At 49.6% G+C, this 24,539-nt stretch overlaps 1 protein-coding gene across 1 annotated transcript in view; it reads right to left on the minus strand.

The window, feature by feature from the left end:
• The window catches only part of ARFGEF3 (ARFGEF family member 3), a 154,259-nt gene that overhangs the window by 14,886 nt on the left and 114,834 nt on the right, over positions 1-24,539 (minus strand). Inside the window, exons 17-26 of the mRNA XM_075553898.1 lie at positions 23,304-23,414; positions 20,688-20,838; positions 17,276-17,596; positions 16,341-16,474; positions 15,645-15,790; positions 13,301-13,480; positions 11,152-11,296; positions 9,436-9,558; positions 5,811-5,914; positions 3,559-3,703 (exon numbers count right to left, since the gene is read on the minus strand). Of these exons, the coding sequence (XP_075410013.1) occupies positions 3,559-3,703; positions 5,811-5,914; positions 9,436-9,558; positions 11,152-11,296; positions 13,301-13,480; positions 15,645-15,790; positions 16,341-16,474; positions 17,276-17,596; positions 20,688-20,838; positions 23,304-23,414 (1,560 nt within the window). The remainder of the gene's footprint in view (positions 1-3,558; positions 3,704-5,810; positions 5,915-9,435; positions 9,559-11,151; positions 11,297-13,300; positions 13,481-15,644; positions 15,791-16,340; positions 16,475-17,275; positions 17,597-20,687; positions 20,839-23,303; positions 23,415-24,539) is intronic.

The raw sequence follows: 24,539 nt of genomic DNA on the forward strand, positions 1-24,539 counted from the left end.
TCTCAGTACACCTCTCTCGCCTCATTTGGGAGCTTCATTCTCTTTAATGTAAGATAATCTCATGGATGAGGAGCCCTGGTGGTGTCAAGGTGACACACTGGGCTGATAACCTCAGGGCCTGCAGTTCAAACCCACCAGCTGCTCCATGGGAGAAAGATGAGGCTTTCTACTCCCATAAAGAATTAGTTTCAGGAACCTACATAGGGGGTAGTTAGTTCTACCCTGTCCTATAGGGTTGCTCTGAATTGAAATAGACTTGATGGCAGTGAGTTTAATTTTTATTATGGAGTGATAAGAACAGTATGCCCCCCCACCCCCGAGTTTTGTCAGGCACTCGGGTGCTGGGTCAAGATTTTTGCTCAGTGCTGCCTTTGAAGCATATGAATCGAGAGCTCAAAACAGCTGATGTAGAGAAAGGACTGTTTCTCTGACTTCAGATAAAAAAGACCTGCCGTCAGATGCAAAATCACCCCTCCAACTTTGAATCCTTCACTTTCAACTTTCCTACAGAAGGTGATTGTGTTAGAAGATGGCAGCAAGGTTTTAAAATATCCCCACTAAGTGTATAAGCAAATGTGGTGAAGAAAGCTGATGGTGCCGGCTATCAAAAGAGATAGCATCTGGGGTCTTAAAGACTTGAAGACAAACAAGCATCCATCTAGCTGAGAAGCAACACAGTCCACATGGAAGAAGCACACCAGCCTGTGTGATCACAAGGTGTTGATAGGATCAGGGATCAGGCATCAAAGACCCAGAACAAAAAGAAATCATATCGATGTGAATGAGGGGAGGGCAGAGTGGAGACCAAAAGCCCATCTGTAGACAGTTGGACATCCCCTTACAGAAGGGTTACAAGGAAGAGATGAGCCAGTCAGGGTGCAGGATAGCACCAATGAAACATAACTTTCCTCTAGTTCTTTAATGCTTTCTTCCTAGACTCCTTATCTCCTCCCACTATCCTGATGCCAATTCTACCTTACAAATCCGGCTAGACCAGAGCATGTACACTGGTACAGATAATAGCTTGCAACACAGGGAATCCAGGACAGATAAATCCCTCAGCACCAATAAATGAAGGTGGGGGACAAAGGGGAGCCGATCACAATGTTCTACATATAATCCCCTTCAGGGGCATGGACAACAGAAAAATTGGTGAAGGGAGACCGGTCCGTGTAAGACATGAAAAAATATAAATTATCAAGGGTTAATGAGAGAGGGAGGGGAAAAATGAGTGGATAGCAAGGGCTCAAGTAGAAAGAAAATGTTTTGAAAATGATGATGGCAACATATTATACAAATGGGCTTGACACAATGGATGTATGGATTGTGATAAGAGCTGTACGAGTCTCCAATAAAATGATTAAAAATATACATCCTTGCCAAAAATCACAAAAATGTCACCATAACTTTAAAAAGTCATATATTCCAATCACAAGTAGGCAAAACTAAAGCCCATGAGCAGAGAGTCTCATGAGCACGAAGACATGAGCAGGTAAGGGGAGCTCATAAATAGTAAGTGCAGAAGATCGAGAAAGATAGGGTGTGAGCAATAAAATTCAGACGGAAAACTCCATAAGATCAAGGCTCATACACTTTACAAAGAAAGGAAGAAAGGGACAGAGGACACATCAACCAGCCACACAGTATGGTTCCCCTCCTGGTAATCCTTAAAATAGACATCCCAAACTCTTAGACTCACTGCCATTGAGTCGATGCTGGCTCAAAGTGACCTTATGGGACACTGGGTTTCTGAGATTGGAACTTCTTATGGGAGCAGAAAGCCCTGTGTGTCTCCCAAGGAGAGGCTGCTGGCTTCCAACTGTGGACCTTACAGTCAACAGCCCGACGCGTAACCACTACACCACCAGTGCGCCTTACAACAGAAGTCAACTGGATGCTCTGTGAGTCCCAGGGAATGGAATTGCAATAACGGCACCGTGCTAATCTTTGAAAGTACATTCCAACCTATTTACAGAGAAAAAAGCTATGCTGTCTAGACGCTCCTTTAATAACGAAAAGGAGACAGTGTGCCTGCTATATGTGACTGGTACACTGGGTGGATGGGTACACACACTCTGCTTCATGATCTCCTGCTGTCTACTTTTGCCTGTGTTTGAAATTACCATAGGGGGAAAAATGGGATTCTTTGCACTGAGCATCAGAGAATGTCAGCGAATCATTAAAAAAAATAATTTACAGCTTTTACTTGGAGCCTTTCTATGACCCAGCTCTGTTGATATCACTTTAAAGCCGAGGCTGAATCCATAATGCGGGCGGATGATGTGCAGGTGCCCGCTTGAATGTCCCTCACAAGAAGACAGGCTTCCCGGGAAAGAAGGATGGATCTGATGGCCTGGGCAAGGCGGAGAGGGGACAGCTCACTGTCAACTCCCCGTTGACAACTCTTCTGAAGAACGTAGCTTATTTAACCAACACGAGCACCTGCCGTCATTGCTTGGCTTGGAGGTTTTCGATGCAGAGAGAAAAAGCCAGTTGTATCCAGTCACTGGGATGAAACCTTGATCGCTGAAATGGCTAGCCAGCTGCCAATACTTTAGAATCTTCTCTGCACCGCGTTCTTCACGTGCTTCCTCACCATCAGTCTGAGCTGGCCAGGTGGTCCTTAAGTAGTAACTCCTACCACTGCCGTTGAGTTGGCTGACTCGCCGCACCCCTGTTCTGCTCCGCCCTCACCTTTGTTCTTAAGCCTGTGCCCACGGTCATAGCCGGTGTGCCACGCCATCTGCCATCTGAAACGGAAAATGATCCTGCCGCCCCCACAAATGAATCTGCAACAGCAAAGTGAGACCCCCCTCTCAGCCACGTCTTCTTAAGCCTTTGAAACCAGCCAAGTTCAGAAACTCCGCCCCTTTTGTTCCCCACCCCCCTTTACTTTTCTCGATCTAGAACAGACCTGGGCTCGTCTGAGATAGAAGGCCGTATGCCTGATCACTAGTTAAACCATCAGAAAACGCTCCGCAGTAAAACCAAAGCTACTTGGTTGAATTCTAATTCAGAGGAGGGTACGTGGGACCCCATTTGAAACAAATTCCTTAAAATATCCTTTTAATGAGCCTTCGGCTTCACCAGTCACAAATGGATTCTCTTTTCTGTAATGGCTTACGTTCCCCAGTCTCGAACCAATTAGACGTGAGGAAGTCATTATAAAAATGATTGTGTTTCTAGAAAGCATTGAAAACAATTAGTAGCCAGTTTAAGGATGAATCCCTCAATGCACTGTATTCCAAACTGGTAATTTCCTTAGAACTCAGGGTGAGACGCGGCAGTTAATGGGACCTGCAAATCTACACTGGTCTTAGATGGGGGCACCCAGGTCAAACCATGGATGGGTTTTGGGGAGGCTTCAACTGCAACGTCATGGTTTTTTGGGGGGGCACTGTGGAAACCTTAGGTGGATGTAATAATCGACTGACAGGCTAATGAGCACAACAAAAAGCAATGATCATCCCTATGACGTAAGCTACTTAACTCCTGGAGTAAGCTTCTGGTGAGTTGGACAAAGCGAATAGCCTGGCTTAGTCCAGGCAATGTTCTTACCAGTTTCATCATCAAAATCGGACAGAACCGACTCAATCCCATCCTCACTGCTCGCTGACTGTTCCTGAAGTCTGCGAGGCAAGCTGGCGAGCCATCCACTCAGAAAGATCGGCTTCAAGGGCATTTTGTAGATTTTGGCCAATAACTAAAAACAAAACAAAAACACCACACCACAATTACGTGCTTTGAAAAGCTGCCCTGTGGTGCGTGGTCAAGGACAATGAGATGATCAATAATGGAAGGGAGGTAGGAGACCAGAGGCAGCCCCATGATCAAGCTAAATTTGATGATCTGTGATTTAGATTCATGAGGCTGTTCACAGAAACCTTGGCCTCTTGAAGCCGATGAAATCATCTTCAATGGCAACCAAGAAAATAAAGAGTATTGTAAAAATGAGATTGTTTGGTCTTCCAATTACATTTGAGCTTTACAGACTTTCGTAAACCTCCCAAGGGAGCTGCGAAACCTGCCAAGAATCTTTGCCTTTGGGACAAAGTGTCCCAGGGGGCTCATAGCAAAGGGAGTCTGCCGCAAGTGAGATACCGGACTGAGGCCCAGCAGGGAGACTGAGGCGTGTGCAGGCTGGGACCGTGCTGGAGAGGAGGAAGTCAGAAGCAGAGCGAGCCAAGCAACCTGGGTCCTCAGTGCTGGAGCCCAATTCCCCGGGAAGCCCAGTTTGTGCTGGGACAAACTCCCGTGCATTGTGCCTGCCCAGCTCACACTGTTCTGGAAACCAGGGGAGGAGTGGTGGGCAGCAGGAAGGACCAAATTCCTCTCTGTGTGGGGCAGACAGATGATAAACCCCTCACAAATAACAATTTCTGACACATTATAAGAACAATTAGACAGTGGTAATAGAGTCACTGTGGGGCAGGGGCAGGGGCTGGGGGGTACAGCCAAGGTAGAGTCAGTAGGCAGCCAGTAGACCCTTTATCTCTGAGTCTCTATCAGAGTGCACAATCTAAGGAAAGAGCATATGCAGGCAGGGGGTGAGCAGAGGCCCCCAGTGGTCATGGCTTAGTGTAGTTGGGGGCAGAGTGAGCAGGTGGGAGGAGGGGAGTAACTTGGGGCCCAAATCAAACCTAACCTAACCCAATCCAACCCAACCTACCACCATCTTGACAATCCTGATGATACATAGCAACCCTATAGGTCAGGGTAGAGCTGCCCCCGTGAGTCTCTGAGATAGTAATTCTTCCAGGGTAGGGATCCCTGTCTTTCATCCCAGGAGCCTTTAAAGCAGTTTCCCAAAGTGGGTGTTTACTGCTCCCTAGTGGAAGGCTGTACAAAATGATACCTATTCTTTATCCTGGAAAAAAACAAAACAAAAACACCGGACTACATTTTTTACTTCTTTTGAACTGCCAGAGGTGGGTAGGGCGGGGGCTCTGAGTAATAAGTAATTATTTTTGCATTAAAGGGGACTGCAGGCTGAACAAGTTTGGGCACCTAATCTACTATAGTAGATGGAGACAAGAAAAGGCACAACCTCTTCAGGGACACAGCCTGGGACAATGGGAGAAAACCAGGAGAGAGGGGCTGGCTCCACAGGAGCATGGAAGGGGAGGGGAGCGCTTCGACAGGGAGCATGGTTTTGCTTGACCAGCATTGAATGACTGGATTTGGCAGTGATGGTCAGTGCTCACTTTGAGGAGGATGTCCCCTGCTGCTGTGTCAGCCCCGCCTCATGCAGACTGGCCCCTTGGATGACAACTGGATTCAAGCCCTGGGATCCACAGAGCTATTCACTGGCTGATTTTCAGAGAGCCAGAGCCAGGTCTTTCTCCTTAGTCTTAGTCTGGAAGCTCTGCACAAACCTGTTCTGCCTGACAGCTGCATGCAAGCCTCCACTGGGTCAGTCGCTTGGGTCTTGAACCCTTCCACGTGAAAGATGAGAATCCCACGCCCGCACCAGGACTGCTCTGCACTCACTTGGATAAGTGCTGGTTTACTGACTCCTTTTGACTAGAAGGAGATGGCACTCGGCTGCTGGCCTCTGTTAGATCCTCCTCCGCCTTCACAACCCTGCTTTCCCTTTTTGGGGGCATTCTACGTTTATGAAAGAGCTTTCAGAGGCCTGGGGGTCCAATTGTGTGTCCCAGGATATTTTTATTACTCTTCTGCTCCTCTGGGGGGGAATTTACACTTTAAATCGAAGCCCAGACCTCCCCCCCCACCCCTGAGAACACAGGAAGCATTCTTTTGGGTTTTAGTAGTGTGTTTTGCTAACCCCTCCGCAGCACCTGTCCTACCTGAGAACAGCGCCGGAGGTAATCCAGGGCCGGCAGGCACAGGTCGGTGGAGGCCGCTCCTGGCCCCGGAACACAGTCTCCAATTTCCTTGCAGTCCACCTCACCTAGGGACAGAGACGAACAAAGTTTCCCACCTGCAACTCTGTTCCCAATTTAGTCCCTCAGCATTGGCTCTCTGAATATTTATTAAAATAGAACCCCAATTCTACAACCCCCAAGAAATAGCATTTTAGGGCATATCCTTACAGGTGTGCTCTCCCCCCTATGAGTATAGATGTTAAATTCTTTGGGGGTTATTGTATTTATTTACTTTTATTAAACTGTGCATTCTTGTAATGACATTACCCAGCCACCCCTGGCTCCTCTCCGTAGTTTCAAAAGGACCAGTCAGTCTCCCCTCAGGCCCTAATAAAGGCCTTGCTTGGGCTCACCCTTACTCTCCCAATACCCCACCCCCCAGCATATAAGGTGCCCCCAAGACCTGTGAGTAACAAAGGCCTCTATTTCCATTTCTGGGTCTTATGGTTGAAGAGGGACTTTCCATGTGGGACATTAGACATCATCTGGATCGTGGGAGATTACTTTCTGGTCCTGTCCTCCCGTGTCCAACCCTCCTGTAGCCAGTCAACTCCACGTCATAGCAACCCTAGATCGGCCTACGGAGACAGCAAACCTTTATGGGAGCAGCCAGCCTCATCTTTCTCCTGAGGGGTAGCTGGTGGGTTTGAACCAGTGACACCAGGGTTTCTGATAGCTGAATTAAGAACAAAGACACTCTACAGTACTGCTCGTTAAATCCCCTATTCACTAAAGACCAGACATCACATGTGCCTTTCCCTACACCCTATCACTGCACTAAGTCGCTGGATTGGTCCTTTGTTGGGTGCGGCATGTGCATTTTCCTTCTCTGGGCAGCTCCTGGGGAGCAGATGGCTGCAGCTCTGAGGGCAGAGTGGACCCCCAGGCCCGGCACACACTGGTTCCAAGCACTAGGCTGCCAGCTGGAAAGGGCCTCATGGGATCTAACTGGGAATGATAAATGAGGATGGGGGGGTGAAGGGGGGGGAGAATTCCAAACATATGGGTATTGGGGATGGAGCCTGCTTAATGGAACTCGAGTGGTTTCTATTTTTGGCACGTCTCTAGAGATGTTAACTGTGGAGGGGCGTTTAGATTTTCCATAGGCAAACAGTAGTGGAGAATTCGAATCTCTCTCCTGTAGAAAGCTTTCCAGGGCACTCTCATTGTTTCTAATAGTCTACCATTGTAGACCGAGCACCCCCTCCTGTGGGGAAATGGACGTAATTACTAGGTATTCGTTAAAATGTAGAAGCAGACAAAAAGAAACACCCCAAACAGGACCTTTCTTCGTCTGTAGGCCATGGACTGGCAATAACTATTATTATTTTACTGGTACATAACTATTTTACACTTGGTGGGTCACACCGTCTTCGGGGCATTTTCCAGCTCTCCTGTTTGACCATGTGCTTTGAGTCAATTCCGTATCACAGCTACCCTATGAAGGGTTTCCAAGAGTGGACGTCTCTGTGGGAGCAGTGAGCCTCACCTTTCTCCCTCAGAGCCGCCGGTGGTTTTGAACTGCAAACCTGTGGCTAGCAGCCCAATACTCATCTTGATAGCACCAGCAGAACTCCTTAGAAATAAGAAGGGTTCTCAAGGAAATTCTAGGGTGGACTTTCCCCCCTACAATTCAACACAGACCTTCACACTCTCAGGTGCTCCTCTGATTCAGAAGTGGATTTTTATTTCATGTAGATCAGAGTGCTTAAAACAAAAAAGAGCCCCGATGACACAATGGTTTAGTGCTCGGCTACTGACAGAAAGGTTGGAGGCTCAAACCTACTCAGAGGTTCCCAGGGAGAAAGGCCTGACCAGCTGCTCCCAGAGAGATGACCTCCAAGGAGGCGCTATGAGGCAGTTCCACTCTGTTACAGTGAGTTGCTGCTGGCAGTTCAGCCTGCTCACTTTGTGGTTAGCCCCTAACGCGGAAGCCGGATGCGGGCAGGGCTCTACTTTATCCTGGATTAGGGACTACCACACAAAAAGGTTTTAATTGCCAGGGGCGCCGCACTCATTACCCCCGCCCCTGAAAAGGGGGCAGTAGGCCAAGTAATAAGTTTGGGGACCTACAGCATAGTCCATAGCAGAATGACCCAGGAATGTTTATGGCCCCCAGGCTCTCTCCTGGACCTTGAACTTGGAAATTTACCATCCAGCTCTGCAAAGAGTGGGCCCAGAGCCAGACTTTCAGCGTCCTTGGGTTTGTTTTCCTTCTGCAAAGGACTTGTCAGTCGTTCAGCATGGCTTTCATTGATCCTTTAAGTAAATTACATTTCTTTACGAAACAAAGAAAAACTTCTTCACCTTACAAATTCTTTATTTAAAAGGTTCTAGGGCTCCAGGTCTCTAAAAGTCTGGTGCAACAAACTGCTTTCTGTTCCTAGTGGCCCTTTGTTCTATTCAAAACCCACTCACTGCCGACTGACTCCTAGTGACCCCAGAGGACAGGAGAGAACTGCCCCACCCCCACTCTGAATTTCTGAGGCTGGAACTGTCTGTGGGAGAAGAAAGCCCCGGCTTTCTTCCACGGAGCAGCTGTGGTTTCGAACTGCTGACTTTGAGGATCGCAGCCCAAGGCGTAACCAAAGTTTGCGGGAAAAGTGCCATCATCCTTCAATTCCACTTCCCACAAACTTGGTGAAGCCCCCTCCCCTACGCTGCCTCGCAGAGGCGCTTCTGTCAGTGGTTGACGATTCAGTTCCGACTCATGGGGACACTGTGTGTGCAGACTAGATCTGCTCCAACGGATGTTCAAGGTTGTGAACTTTTGGAAGCAGATCACCAGGACGGTCTTCTGAGGCACCTGCCACGGGGCTTGAACTCCCAACCTTGTGGTTAGTTGTTGAGAGCGTTCACTGTTTGCAGCACCCAGGGGCGGCTCTTTTACAATCTAGAACAGTGGTTTCTCAACCTTCCTCATGCCGCCACCCTATCATATAGTTCATGTGGTGATCCCCCCTCCCAACCGTAAAATGATTTTCGTTGCTCCTTCACAACTGTCATTTTGCTACTGTTATGAATCAGGCGGCCCCTGTGAAAGGGTTGCGACCCACAGGTTGAGATTGGCTGATCTATAAGGCCCAGAAGGCATTTTTTTTAAGCCTGGCAGTTTGGCAAGTTCAGCTCAGACCGCTAATTATGGGACAGAGAGGGGTCTTTCCTACACTGTGATGCTGAGATGAGAATCCAAAAACACAGTCTCCAAAAATGCACGCCACGGCTATTTTTGTATCAGGCTATGGTGCACATGCTAGGACTCTCAAGGCATCGGAACATGGTATACACACTTTGAAACACACCGCGCTACCAGGTTCTTCCATGGGCACAAGGAGAAGGATCCACCCTGGACAACACCCAAGTCATGCTCACTGCAAGCTTCCTGACCCTGGGGACTCAACATTCATGGTCCGCACCACCTGCTCACATCCCAGGACGCCTGTGCTCTGGGCAGCCACTGCGCCTGTCTTCAGAGCCTCCCTCCCACACAGAGCCACCTGCAGAGAGTCCCAGGCTGTCACGAGGTGGGGAAGGAAACCCAGCTTACCTAGTCCTTTGACAAACTTCAAAAGGCACATGATGTAACTCGTGGCGGCGTTAGCAAACACCTGGATGTTGTCGGTATTGAGAAAAGCTTCAAACACATCAAAAACCGGAGGTTGGCCTTTTCCTGAGGGAGAGAGGAGGGCAGAATTCTAAGCGAGTGAAGTTTTACCCTGCAGGTTCTCCTATGGCCCTTGACAAAGATCTCCTGTGAAAATGTGCAGGCTGTTGGGCTGGATGGCGTGGCTTCTCCACTGCACTCCGACAGTGTAGCCTGGAAAGGTGACCAAGGCACTTCGGTTGCCAGATGCAGGCCAATCTGGCTGAAGGTGGGGCTGAGAGCATGCACCATGCATTCAGGTTAAGAGACGTTTTGAAAGGCAGGTAACCATGTAGAATGGAGTGCCTGGAAAACCCTGTCTATAAGGAGGGTAGGGGAGGCTTGATAGGCTTGAGGCAGAGACTCAAAAACTCACTGTCATTAAGTTGATTCCAACAATGACACGATAGGACAGTGTACAGCTGCCCCTGTGGGTTTTGGGGGTAGCCAGCCTCCTCTTTCTCCCCTGGAGCAGCTGGGGGTTTCAAACTGCTGAGGCTGTGGTTAGCGGCTCAGTGTGTATGTTGTCTGCTATCTCACCAGAGCTCATCTACCTCTGTGCCAGCCTGAGAATGCCATCCTCAGAAAGGTGGGCTTGCAAGGTAAGCCCTGGGCTGATGTCTGGAGACTTGGTTCTCAGGGTGTTCCCAGCCAGAGGCTAAAAGGGGGCGCTCACTGTTTACATAGACAGTGTGGTGTTTCTGAACCCTTGCTTCCCTTCTGCGAGTGTGGAATGGTGGTACATGCCAGGTCAAGCTTACTGCCATTCGGTCAATGCTGACTCAGTGGCTCCTGTGGGTTTCTGAGCCCCTGTTTCTGGGAGTAGAAAGCCCAGTCTTTCTTCTGAGGAGCTGTTTCCAACTGTTGACCATGGGGATCGCAGCCCAACGTGTACCCACTATACCACTAGGGCTCCTGGAGGGTCCCTATGTGCTCAGACCCAATGCAGACCCCTGGTGGACACTGTGGGCTTCCTTGGGCAGGACCATCTTGCCGCAGGATGGCTGTCAGAGGGGTAGCTCTTGGGCAGGACCACCTGCTACATGACGGTTGCTGGAGGGCTAGCATGTTCTTGGTGGCCTGTCATGCAAGGCGAGAGAGAATCCAGTCCCTGTTCCTCTGGACTCTGCTCCCACTGCCATACACCTTAGCTCGAGGACAAACATGTGCTCGTCTGGTGAGTTCTGGCAAGTTGGAGCCCAGTGGCGGTGTTGAGGACCCCTAAACACCATCCCTGCTACCGACGCATGCTTCTGGAAGCTTATTCGTTTCCACTCAGACTTTCCTCCATTATTTCTGATTCCTGGGTGTTAGGAGACTTTGCTGGGTCTTGCTAGCGTGAAGATTTCATTGGGGGGTGGGGTGGGGGGGTCAGTAGTAATATATGTAACACAGGCGTCTTCCGCCTTTGGTCCAAGCTCTCAGCAAGAGGGCTCTTAGCCTCCTCGGCAGAACTGGGAAGTGGTGTTTCTGCGCCACCAGCTTACTCCTGCTGAGGAAACATGGCTAACGGTCAGCCTCCCTCCCCTCTTGTTCCGTTTCCTTTGCCTCTGTGGATGCGGGACATTCGGCAGAAAGGGTTCATGTGCCACCCAGCAAGAGTCAGCCAAACCTTCTTACCCAAAGAGTAGTCGCCAACCAGGTACTCCTTCACCTCGGCCTTGTTCCCGCCGTGCACTGTTTCCAAGGCACTGAACAAGGGCCTCCATCCCGACTGGATCTGGGTGGAACACACTTCAACCAGCTCACCGATGGACGTGACCACCTGGAGGGGCAAAGGTGGTGGCGATTACAACCCTCTCCTTACAAGCAGTGGGGGACATCAGGCTTCTCTGCCCCCGATTCCCGGGTTGATTTTCGTCAGGACAGTAACTCCTCTGTCTAACACGCCCAGAGCAAGCCTTCCTCCTGCCGTTCTCTGAGGACTCGGGAGACGCTGACCAGCTGTCCGCATGCTTATTAAGCATTCAAAGATCTTTCGGCTACTTTTTAAAATTAGAGTTTTCTCACTTCTGAGTCATCGTGACCCAGCAGGACAGAGTCGAAGCGCCCCCGTGGGTTTCCAAGGATGGAAAGCTCTCAGGAGCAGACAGCCTCCTCTTCCTCCTTCGGAACAGCTGGGGGTGCAAACTGCTGACCTGGTGGCTAGCAGTCCACACGCACCCACTGAACCAGCAGAGCTGCTTTTGAGACGCTACCGTTCATTAGGCGTTCTAGACTCAAGTCCTTTCGTGAGATTGATAACCTGCGAATGACTTTTTCACCCTCGCCCTTGGTTTGATTTTTTTTTTTAACTTTTCACTGTGGTTTGAATGAAAGTTTACAGAGCACATTGGTTTCCCACTCAACAATTCAGACATAGTTTGTTGTGTGATACTGATGGCTGTCCCCACAAGGTCACAGCACACCTCCCACCTCCTCCGTGTATTCTTTCCTATGACGGCCTCTGATCTTCTTCCTATGACCAACGCTGCTTCCCCCACCCTTTTTTAATTAAAAAAAGTAGTTTCTTGATAGAATATTCACATATCACACACTTCCATAGTTAAACCACTTCTAAAAAGAGTTGTATCTATTTCATCCCAATTGGCTCTAGTGCTTCTTCCCCTCAAATGGGGCTCTTTGGATCCCTAAGGGTTGCTTGTTCTAAACATGATTCCAACTCCTTGGTGATGTAGCTTTGTGGGCCTGTCCTATGACTACAAATTGAGGCTTGGCGTGAGTTTAGTTATTCTTCTTCTTTTTAAAGTATTTTTTGCCAAAATTTTAAGTTTTGGGGAAGTCTAATTTTTCTTTCTATGGATTTTTTCAAAGAAATCTTTGCCTGGCCCACAGTCTCAAAGATGTTCTCTTATGATTTCTTCTAGAATATTTAGAAAATGAGAATTTTATAGTTTTAACTCTTTAAGTCTGTGATTAACTTTGTTTTGTTGTTGTTGTTACTGTGCGTGTGTGTGGTGTGAGGTAAAGGCCTGAGTTAGTTTTTATTAGTGTGGATATCGACACCCCGTTTGCTGAAAGCACTGTCCCTTCCAGAGAATTGTAATGGCATCTTGGTCAAAGACTTGATGAATCATAAATGTGAATTTGCTCATACACACCACTCCATTGATCTGCATACCTATTCTTCCACCAACACCGCACTCCCTTGATGACAGTAGGTGATGTCAGCACTCCAATTTTGCTCTTCAAATGTTTTTTCTTCTTAAATCCTCTTCATATATATATGAACTGCTCTGTCAAAAGAGTCTGCTGGGATTTTGATAGCGACTGCCTCAATTTGGGAGAAACTGTCATTTAAAAATCATTGAGCTTTCCCCATCCAGGAACATGGTATCTTTCCTGAGTTATTTGGTTCTTCTTTATCTTCTCTCAGCAATGTTCTGTTCTTTTCAGTGTTCAAACTCTGAATTTCTTTGCTTACATCTTTTCTAAACTATTTTAATTATTTTTCATGCTCTTGTGAATGGAAATTTTCTTTTAATTAAATTTTTTAAATAATTTCTTTTTGAGTCTATTGGAATTCAGTGAAACTCGGTATGTTGATTCTACATCCAGTCGCTAATCTCATTAGTTCTAGCAATTATTTTTGGTACATGCCTTAGGGCTTTCTGTTTGTAAAATCAAGTGGTCTGCGTGTTAAAGTTTTACCTCACTTTGCTTTGTCTCAGGTCCCACGGAGGATTTTTATAAGGAGCAAGCGGACAGAGCTTGGACAACGGTGCCCGCTGCTGCGCTCCAAAGACGTCGACTCTAGGGACCCACTCACCTGGTCTTGGACGTCCCCATCGCACAGCTCCAGCTGCATGATCCGCTCAAACGGCCGGAAGAGCGCTTCATTGAAGTGGAAATGCGGCGGCTCGTTCCAGTCAGTGAGGACCTCCGTCAGGATGTCATGGATGAAGGAGACGGCTTTCTGAGACACAGGCCTCTCCCTGTGGCAAGCCGCCTGCAAGAGTCATGGGAGAGGGAAGAGCCAAGTCAGATTTTGGTATCTGAAGGATTGACCGACCCACCAACCCACCCACCCACCCACCAACCAACTTGTTGTTGCCAATTAGGTGAACATTGACAGAGTAGATCATGGGTTTTACATTCAACAGGTCATACACATGTTGCTTACACACATTCACTGCCACCCCCTCAGGGTACCATGGCCTATCCCACTTCCTCCTTTGATGTCCCGTGAGTGAGATCACTTCTAATGGATCCAGCTGAGCGTGGAGCAGCACCTAGCCATGACAAGGGACTCCTTCCCATGATTCTCTCCATCCCCACTTCTTCCTGCCAGCGAGAGAGGGCCAGACCCTCCTGTGTGTGTCAGTTTATGCCCCGCCCCCATTCAAACCTCCCAATCAAGAGGATGCAAAGTGCTGTCCCAAACCTAATGATTCCCACGCCCCCGGGGACAGGCGTGCAGGGCTTCTTTCTTTCCCTCTCTGCCTTACTCTCTTGCTTACTCCTGTCTGGGCTCCTGCTCTCTTGCCTCAGTCTCTCTCGCTAGTTTATGCTCTCATCTCACTCCCGCTTGCTCTCGCCCGAGGCTATTCTGATACCCCGGTTTCCCGAATCTTCCTTCACTTTGCTTCTTTGCTCTCCTGTCTAGTCTGGAAAAACTTCCAGGGTCGTATTTCCCAGTAAAGCCTGCTAATCAATACTCACTTGCTGTCCCAGTCTGTAATTTCTATCAAGTTCAAGAGCTGACAGGTAACTAATGGCCATAGTCTGTTTGGTGGGGAGGGGGCTGTCTGCTGGTTTCAACCCAACTATTTCGAGTTCTCTTCCACATTTTCTCCCACTCTATCCAGGGCATTTTGTAATCCTTTTCTGAAGAATTTTCTAACCCACCAGAGGATTATAAGGCAGGGATCACAAATATTTCAAGAGATAAGTATAGATGAGCTGCATACTTAATGAAACTTTTAATAATATAACCAAGAGATGCGAAACAACTCTGTCACATTAATGTTTGGGAACAATAAACGTTTTTAGTAATTTCACTCTCCCCTACATGACATGACCATTTTCTAGGATGGTATAGATGAGGGGCCTATGAGACATCAGAACCTCGTCCGAGAGCTCATCAGGGTCTTATTTCTCAGCTTTGTCCCAAAGGGCAATCAGAGGAGCCATTTGCTCCCCTGGTGGACCAATTGCAGAGCAAACTCCAATGGGCTCAGCCCTCCTTGTATCCACACCCTGTACCAGACTTCTCCATTCTGACCCCGAGATTGTCTGCATGACTTGCTTTGAGCAACTGAACAAGTGCAAACATTTCATAAACGGAGACCGGAAGAGTACTTGGGATTGAGGTGTCCCTTGCGATTCTTTGGAAGCTGTCAAGTGAACAAGCTTGTGCTAGCCTGCTGGAGGAGGGGAGAGGTACGGAGACGTCCACTTGCCCACCCAAAGCTGTGACAAACCATGCAACCTCACGAACACGGGCAGCTGAGATGAACTAAACTTGGCTTAGTCCAGAGGCATGGGCTGTTGAGCCCAATTCAAATTCTGACCCACAGAATCACTACTAAATAAAAGGCCATTGTGTTAAGCCTTCCAGCTCTGTGGGTGGTTCATCTTTAGCGGAGAAAAACTGAAGGGCTGTACAAGACCAGGTACGGCTGTCAACAAGGTCACCATTGTTCTCAGCCGCCAAGAGGAGGCGCTGCCAGTCACCACTGATTGAGATGTTTTAGATGTAAAATTGTGGTAGAAGTATTCTGCTGTTTCAATTTTGTTGGGAAAACCAGGATGTATGGCTTCCCTGCTGAGGGCACTGCTTCTTAGTAGATGCAGCTCTCAGAAATGAGAGACTGGCAGGACCAAAAGGCTCGTCTACAAATGGAGCTACCAGGATCTATCTACGTATATTTCAGCTCTACGCTCAGGAGGAGAGCCAGTCTCAAACAATTGAAAAGTGACCGTGAAAGGTCGCCGAGTTAAGAGGAGGGTAACACTGTCCATCTGGAGGATTATTTTTAGATGTCCTGAGGAATAGTCAAAGAACAATGAGACTTGGGGCAGGATGTCTCTGCCGGGGAGGTCCCCAAACCAGCGGGTGTTTTAGAGAAGTTCTGGCATTTCTGGCCACTGCCCATTTCCCAGGTGCTCACCTCCACCAGGTGTGGGGCCACCAGGCTCCAGCACCGCATCACATGGAGCAGGGGCCGAGTTTTGCTCCGCACGATCCTCAGCATGGCGTCTCCCAGACGGAACAAGTGGAGGGCACTTTTTCGGTCCTGGGTGGATTTCACTTCTCCTACAGGAAAGCAAGACCATCCATGTCATCCAATCTACACTCAGAAATCATTGGACCTATGCAAGCAACCGAGGGGTTGGGAATCTGGGGCCACAATTCCAACCAGAACATTCCTTTGAGGAATCTCTGGAATTCCAGCGCCTCCTTCCACTTCCTTAAAGAAACAGCAGCTGCTCTGCTAGTTGCTGATCTGAGGAGAGTGGTCGGGTTGATGATATGGACAAAGGTTCCAACCTTCATGGGAAGCACCTTCGGTATCGGCTACATCACAAAACGTAACAGAACCACTAGCCCCGTGCCCGTGGGAATACCTGCAGCGGTGGCTTGATCGAGTTGCTGCAGCAACCGGCTAAAACATAAGGACTGTGAGGCTGGCACAGGACGGGGTCTCTCAGAGGAGGAACTGACACCATGGCATCTCCCACCCCCAACAGAGCACATGGCACTTCATCAGAGCGATGGGGCACAAAGGGAGTGTGAGCGTCATGCTTCAGGGCGCCGCTGGTCTCCTGCTCCCCTCATGGTGTGATTTCCTGAAGGCAAGAATTACCTGGCATGGCCAGAGAGTAGTCCACTGTATCCGTCACCGAATGGAAAAGCTGGGACTGCGAAGCTTTCTTCAGCTGGTACAGGAAACCTCCCAGTGCCACTAGGTTCAGCTTCTCTGTAGCTTCTTCAAAGAGCCTGGATGCAAACACACACACACACACACACACACACACACACACACACACACACACACACAGATCCATTACTTGGAAAGAAATCAGCGGAGTCTTTATGGCAGAATAATTATGGTAATTTGTGTGATGTGATTAATGAAAACACAATGCAGTCTAAACAAACACATGGTATTATGTACCTATTATTACTGGGTACAAGAGTCTGCTTTAACCACTAGATTTTCATCTCAAGGGCACCAGGCATATTAAAAAATGAAACAAAAATATCCCGTTACTCCTAGAGTCCCACGGAGACTGTGGTATATTCATAAAACGTTTGATAAGACACTGGACTATGAAATCGGATCCTTCCCAGAAAATGTGTGACTGACTGGCAACAGATCCCTGGAATTAGCTCTGATTTCTCAGCTATTGAGAACTAATCCGTGAATTCAGGGAGGCTTGGGTTTGGTTCCAGCTGGGGATCCGAACACTTGGCTTGGCTCTGAGGAGGATACGGATCTAGGACACCGTCTAGAAATGGGGCCTGGCTGACCCCATTCCCAGCTGTCCTACACTCCACGCTCTGGGCAGAAGGCAACTCCCGTATCGATTGGGCGGAGCTTTCACCAGGTGACCTGGCTCCTATTCCCTTAAGGAACATGTCATTTGCAAGTGTGGTGGCACAGAAATACACTTGAGAGGGGCCCCCATGGACCCTGGGGGCCACAATGGAGAGGAACACTGGGTGTGGGTGCTGCTAATAGGTCACAGTCCCCAGGGGTGGCCCATCCGGGTGTGCATGGGGGGCACGTCCACTCACCTGTCAGCCTGCGTGGAAAGGGTGAGCACGGCCCTGGCGGCACTGCCCCCGGTCATGAGGCTGCCGCCTCGGAAGTCAGAGGCCCGGCCGCGACTGCCTTCTCTGACGAGCTCCTGGATAGAGAGGGGCTGGATGACAGGGGCCGGGCTCAGCGAGCTCCCCTGTTCCAGGCTCAGCTCCTGGAGTGAGTCCTCACACTCGGGGTCCCTGAGAAGGCCAGCACTGCCCGGTGCCTTGTGGGGCTGGCTGATGGTCAGAGGGGGCTGCACGGTGCCATCGCTGAAGTGGTTGTGCTCCAACGTGCCCACATACTCACACACCCTGCAGAGATCACAGACAAGCAGCTGGTGGGTGTCACTGCTCAGTCCTGCCGGCTCCCCAAGTCCCCAACAGACACAGAGGAAATGCAGCCAGCTGTCCGCCACCCCAGATCCTCAACTACCCTAACACAGACAGACCATTCCTCCCCGCCCTCCCTGATACTGTCTCTTCCCTGTGCCTATGACTTTATTCTTTGTTGGATGAGGTAAGCCCCCAGGTAAGGAGTCAATGGATTCTCTCACCCCCTCTCGTGGGAAAGGCAGCAATGTTCATCTGCCTGGTCTGGTGCAGCTCCAGGCTTTGTGAAGCTTTGGCTGGTTGAGCTAGTTTCCTAAGAGATCTCTCTTCCTCCATGTAACTTCCACTCAGGACTTGGGAGCATTGCTTATTCTGGGTCCTAGAATAACTGTGTGGCGGGTAGGCAGCCTTCTGGCCACAGTGGGCCCTTCTCAGGGGTCTGCCCAACTACACAGAGCTTGGCCCTGGTTGCACCATATGACTCATGTTAGCTGAGACCGACAACGTCACTCAATCATGGCAAACACAGAGACAAGACAATACCAACTGCCAACTGGTTGTTCCCTTTAGAACTTGGGGCTAAAGTGGTCCAGAGGTCACCTCTCTCAGAGTGAGTCCAGGGGTTAAAGTGAGAGAGGCCACCTCTCTCAGAGTAAGTCCAGGGGTTAAAGTGAGAGAGGCCACCTCCTTTAGTGAGTCCAGGGGTTAAAGTGAGAGAGGCCACCTCTCTCAGAGTGAGTGCAGTTACTGACAAAGACCACCCTTGACAATCCACCGCGCTGTTCCGTCAGCAGGGGACATGGCAGGCCTGTACACATTGGGCAGTTTCAGCCTTGCCCTCTCTCTTTCCTGAGAGAGCGGTGGGGAGCAGCAGGTCACAGACCTCCACCACCACCCCCATTCTGCTCCAGGGGAATTCATCCTGGTCCTCTTACACGTGCCTCTCAAGACGGGGTTTTTATCCTATGAGCCAGCTGCGTGCTTTTCTCTCTTTGGAACGTGACAAATTACGCATAGTTACATTGACTTTAAGGAGCCCTAGTAGCATAGGGGTTATGCATCGGGCTTCCAAATGTAGCTTCAGCAGTTTGAAACCACCAGCTGCTCCTCAGGATAAAGATGAGGTCTTCTACTCCCGTAAGGAGGGACAGTCTTGGAAACCCACAGGGGCAGTTCTAACCTGTCCTACAGGGTCACCATGGCTCGTAATGGATTTGATGGCAGTCAGTTTGGAGTTTATGTTTACGTTAGGAGGCCCAATGGCGATGGAGGCTAGGCAATGGCAGTTAACCACCAGGTTGGCGGTTCAAATCTACCAGTAGCTTCTCAAGACAAAGATGAGGCTATTTGCTACTGTGTAGATTTACAACCTTGGAGATTCTTTGTAACAGCAGTTCTCAACCGGTGGGTCCTGACCCCTTTGGGGGTTGAATGACTCTTTCACAGGGGTCACCCAATTCATAACCGTAGCAAAATGACAGTGATGAAGTAGCAACGAAAATAATTGTATGGTTGGGGGGTCACCACAACATGAGGAACTGTATGAAAGGGTCAAGGCATTAGGAAGGTTGAGAGCCACTGCTCTATAAGGTTATGAGTCAGAACTGACCCCGTGGCAGGAGATTTTTTGCTATGTCCACTGGTGGTTCAAATGCCAGCTGCTAACTCAGCGGTTGGCAATCTGAACCCACCGGCAGCTCCACCAGTGAAAGATGGGACTGACTGCTTCCATGAGGATTCCAGGAAGTTCTAGTCTGTCTTATCCGGGCATTGTGAGCCAGAATCAACTTGACCTTAGTGGGTTTGCTTTCTCCTATTTACTTTGAAGGAGCCTTGGTGGTGCAGTTGTTAAGCGCTCAATGTGAACCACCCACCCTGCAGCTTTGTGGGAGAAAGATCTAGCAAGCCTGGGAACCCCAATGGGCAGGCTCTACCTGGGGTCCCGGGGAGTCACAATGGACTTGCTAACTCCTGCAACAGCAAGGACAGGCATACTCTGCAGGTGCCCACCTGGTGTTCTCAGTGGGTTGTGAGCCCCTGAGTGCTGTTCTGGGTCATTCTCAGCATCTGTAGCTTCTCCTGGCTGTTCCCACGGACCACCCCCAAGCCCCCACCTGCATCTTCTGGCAGTACCCCTCTGTGCCCACCCCAGTGGCAGTGCTTGGGGAGACATGGTCTCGGTCTTTGTGTTAGCTGGGAGGGAGGAGCTGGGGCTCTGGGGTTATGTGGTGTTTTCACCTTAGACAATGACTATGGAATGGACATTTGATGTTGGTTCTAAAATACTTAGTCAAGCTGTTGGCATTTCTTTGGCATGGATGTACCATTGTCTGCTTTTCCTTTGCCAACCTAAATTTAAAATCGCATCCTTTAAAAACACAAATCATTTTACTGGGGGGCGTTTACAGCTCTTATAACAATCCATGCATCAATTATGTCAAGCATATTAGCATCTTTTTACTTCATGAACCCAAATAAGCTATCTAAAACTCGCCATTAGACAGAAAAGGATAGAAAGGAACAGAGTGATGTCACAAGAGCTCTGGGGGTGCTGCTGAGGGAACTGCCATTGGTTGGCAGTTCAAACTTAGCAGCCGCTGCACGAGAGAAATGAGGCTCTCTGTCCCTGTCAATACTTACAGCCTCTGGAACGTGCTAGAGGGTCACTAGAAGCTAGAATCAACCCAATGGCTCTGGGGTTTAATGTCAGAGCATGGATACATGGTAGACTTTTAGACTCACAAAGTATTGAGTCAACTGCTAAGGTGTTGTCCGTTCACTCTCTAAGATAGTGGCGTCTCTTCCTTATAAGACATAAGTGCCTCTCACAGCAGAGGTCAGCAGATAGATCACCATGCCCCTCCTTCAGTTCTGTCATTTTGTTCTCTAAACCGTTCACTTGAGCCCTTCCCCCCCTCCTCTCACTTGGAGTCTGGTCATACTTGGTGAGTGATCATCATCAAGGATTAAGTGGCTGGCTGATTCTCATGTCCATCCCTCCTCCACCCGCAGGCTCCCCAAGCAGGGTCGGTGCTATTTGGGGGTGGTGGTGGTAGGGAATCCCGCCATGCACCTGAACACGTGTGGCCAGCAGTCCGGGTTGTGGCTCCCCATCTCCAGGCCCACGCTGAGGATGGCATCCATGCACAAGACGTGGGCCGTGTGCAGCCACACCCCCTGCACCTTCCCCATCTGCTCCAGTTTCTGCTCCACTTTTAGTTTCACTGTGCCAGAAAGACATTTGTTAACATAGCAGTCGAGTGGGGAGACAGAAAGGGAGAGAGAAAGGGTGAGAATGAAAGGCTGGGTTGGCGTGCAAGGGCAGAGGAGAAACAAGAACTGCATGGGCAGCCAGCTCCAATTCCCCCACCCCCACGGCCCACCCCATGGCAGGTCCCCGTGGCCCATGATGCAAACCCCCAGCCTATAGGCCCCACAGGCATGGGAGAACCCCAGATGTGTGGTTTCAGAAGCTGGTGAGTCCAGAGCAGGTGGGTGCTGGGTGCCCATCAGGCTCAGGCATAGCAGTGAGGATGGGCTTCATGGACCAACTGCAGCTACACCCATCAGTGCCCAAACCTTTCGCCCCGCCCCACGCGCCCCCTGGACTAAAGCAGTCCTGCAGGAGGATTCTCGGTGTCGGCAAGATCTCCCTGAGGTTCTCCTAGGGCCAGGCTTCCATGACAGCGATCATGAAAGCGTATGGCTGTTGCTTCTCTCCCTGAGTCTGCGTTTGCATTGGTGATCTCTAAACAACACTTCTCCATCAGCGATGGCTGAGGAAGAGAGGATGCCGAAGGCGATGGAAGGTGTAAATGACACCCGATGGCGAGTCAACGCCAAAGGTCGCAGCCCCTTGGTGAATACAGGTTTCAGGCCATTAGAAGATGGTAGGCTAATTGAGTGACAGCCCACATCCCTGGAACAGAGCAGGCTGACGTCAGTGTTTTCTTTGAATCTGACAGAAAGGGCAAACTGATTTTTAACTAACGTCCTGCTTCATGAATGCAATATAGATTTATGTATCTATACTTTAAGCAACAGTTGGAACGTTAAAATTTCTTTTTTAAAGAACTACAAACATAAAGTTATTTATGTCGTTTGGTGGTTATGTGTGGCTCTTCTGGTAAATAGACAAGCACATGACTGAATGCCAAAAAATTGGTGGCTCGATCCCACTTAGAGGGACCTGGGAAGATAAGGCTGGTGACGTGCCTCCCAAGACGCAGCCATGGACAGCCAACAGGGTACAACTCTGCTGACCCACTTGGGGGTCAACACAGGTCAGAACCCACTCAGCAGTCTAGGCTGGGACATGGGGGGTTGGGAATGGTGGTAAACAGATTCACAAATGTCCACAAAACCATGAGAGTTCATAGAGGGGCTATGTGGGAACTGCTTTCACTCCAGTGGGTCTCTAGGGAGAACCCAACTGTGGGGAAGACTGATCACCCCATTTCTTTCAGCTCAGAACGTACTATTTCTGTCACCAGCGATCTCACAGAGCTGACATAAGTTACGAGTCGGATATAAGACTCTGAGAGGAGGAATGCTACGAGGTTCTAGTTCATATGTGCATGCTTTAACTGTGTCTTTACACTCACTGCTGGCTGCAGGTAAGTCAGTTCTTTCAGTAATACACTTTCCTTCATTTCCTTAGAACAAACAAAAGATCCCCTCAGAACTCCGGCTTCCAAGGGGATCTGCATGGCCAGTTACAGACAGGCAGAGAGGTCAGCTCAGGTCAGGGCAGTGTTTCTGTGAAATTCCAAAGGAGTCATCTTGAGAGATTTTCCGTCAGGACACGGTCCCCACAGGCGCTTGTTATGAAGCAGTCTGAAGGAGAGAGGAAACTGCACCAGTGAGCACAAGGTTCGGACAGTCGTTCCATCCGGACCATGTACCTACTCCGTCTTCCAGCGTAGCAAGGACTTCATTGGGGGTGGGGGGGGAGGGATATCTAACCCCATCCACAGCCCTGAGATGGCCTTGTCCAGACTCATGATGTGAGTCCTGCGGATGCCCGGACGGCCGTGCCAACATGGTGCACACTGTGAAGTGCGGAGGTCTTCAGAGAGGTGCAGAGGCCTAGCTGGATATGCTGAGAGGCAACAGCTCCACACACTGGTGTTTCTCGATGGACTCAGGTTTCTAGGATTTAATAGCGATACCTCTAGACTTACCTTTGTCATAGAAACATTTGGACTTAGCTTTTCCTTTGTCTCCTTCTAGCGAGATGACGATCAGCTTCAATGACTAAATAAAGTGTTTGAGCCGCTCCCCGATGGCACTCCCCATCTCTTTGGTCCCCCTTTCAGAGCCCTGGCCATTCTACATTTTCCTTTACACGTCAAGGCCACGAAGCCCCAAAGCCAGTCGGTAGGTGGAAACTGCTTCTCGAGGTGGGCCTCAGGGGGTCCCACTTGACTCCTGTTAGCAGTCAACTGCACTTCCTGTGCCATCGGGGGCTAGCGTTTCCCTCGCTACCTAAGGGGCCCCTGTAGGGCCAGCCATGTAGACCAGATCCGAGAATGTGGTCCACATGGGATCCTGTCACGGGGGCATAAATACGCACCCCATGTGCTCACACACAGAATGAAGAGCAGTGTCTGCTAGCAGGTGTGGGAGTGCACAGGGGTGCACAGGCCATATTCAACGCCCCGGCTGACTCTGGCCCTTCCGCGGTTACCTTGAGTGATGGCATCGCTGGGCTCCTGGACTTCACGCTCTTCCTTCTCTTCCTGGACACAGGAGGCAGCTGCCATCTGAGCCAGCGCCGAGGCGCAGTTAGCAGCAACTCCTGGAGAAGAAGCAGTTAGTTCTTCCCTGGGTTCGTTTTCTTTGTTCACCTAGCAGGAACCTTTTCAAAAGACCTATTGCCCCTGAGGGTCACTGACCCTGTGTTCAAGGAGCCCTGGGGAGGCACGGTTAAGGCTTGAACCTACCCACCCACCCACAGCAATGTGTTTCCGTCAAGATTTCAGCCAGGAAAACCCTATGGGGCAGTTCCGCTCCTTCATATGCGGTCGCTGTGAGTGGACAGTGATCTGACGGCCCTCTCTGTTAGGTGCTGGCAGTTGAATCACCGTCAGTCTTCGAGTGAAAGACAAGGCTGTCTGCTCCTATAAAGATCTAGTCTACAGAATCAACATCCTACTTTGGTAGGTAGCAATGGGGGTCGTAAAAGTTCATGAGCCACCACCAATAAGGTGCAACAATTGGTCTCTCCCTGCCTGGAGAAAACTGACACAAAAAACCAATTGATGAAAACTGACACACGGAAATAATTACTCCAATGGATTAAAGGGCCACACAAATACTTGTATTTTCCATCTGGAGACCAGAAGAACTAGATGGTGCTCAGTTAACATCTGAACTGCTCTGAGGAATTGCAACGGAAAGTCTTGAACTGAGTGGGACAAAGATGTCGTACAAAGCGCCACACCATGAAGGAGATGGGGCTTGCTGGTTGGATAAAGACTGGTGAAAACCCTGAACCTACAGTCCTTGGTCACCTGGAACTGAATTTACCCCTGTGGCTCATTTTCAGACCAACAAAACGGGAAATAATGCCAATCATACCGATGTGCGCACACCTTAGAATAACCAACAGCCCCTTGGGGCCCAGGGGGCAGCGTTTTCTTAACCTCTGGACAAAGTTCAGAAGGGTTGGGAAAGGAGCCGGAGTGGAGATGGGAAACACAGGGAAGAGGTGGGACTGTAATGAATGAGATGAAGGAGCGTGTGTAGCACGGCTGAATGGCAAACTGACTCTCTGCTCTGCACCCCTTCACCAACGAAGTTTATTAAAAAAGGCTTAGGCTTGCTAGGAGTCCGAATCAACCTAGCAGCAGCGAGTTAACAAACACAACACTGTGTCCTGTGGGCCATCCCCTGGGCCTGGGCTCAGGGAGCACTCCCCCGG

Source organism: Tenrec ecaudatus, chromosome 7 (genome assembly GCF_050624435.1).
Source record: "Tenrec ecaudatus isolate mTenEca1 chromosome 7, mTenEca1.hap1, whole genome shotgun sequence".
Classification (NCBI taxonomy): domain Eukaryota; kingdom Metazoa; phylum Chordata; class Mammalia; order Afrosoricida; family Tenrecidae; genus Tenrec; species Tenrec ecaudatus.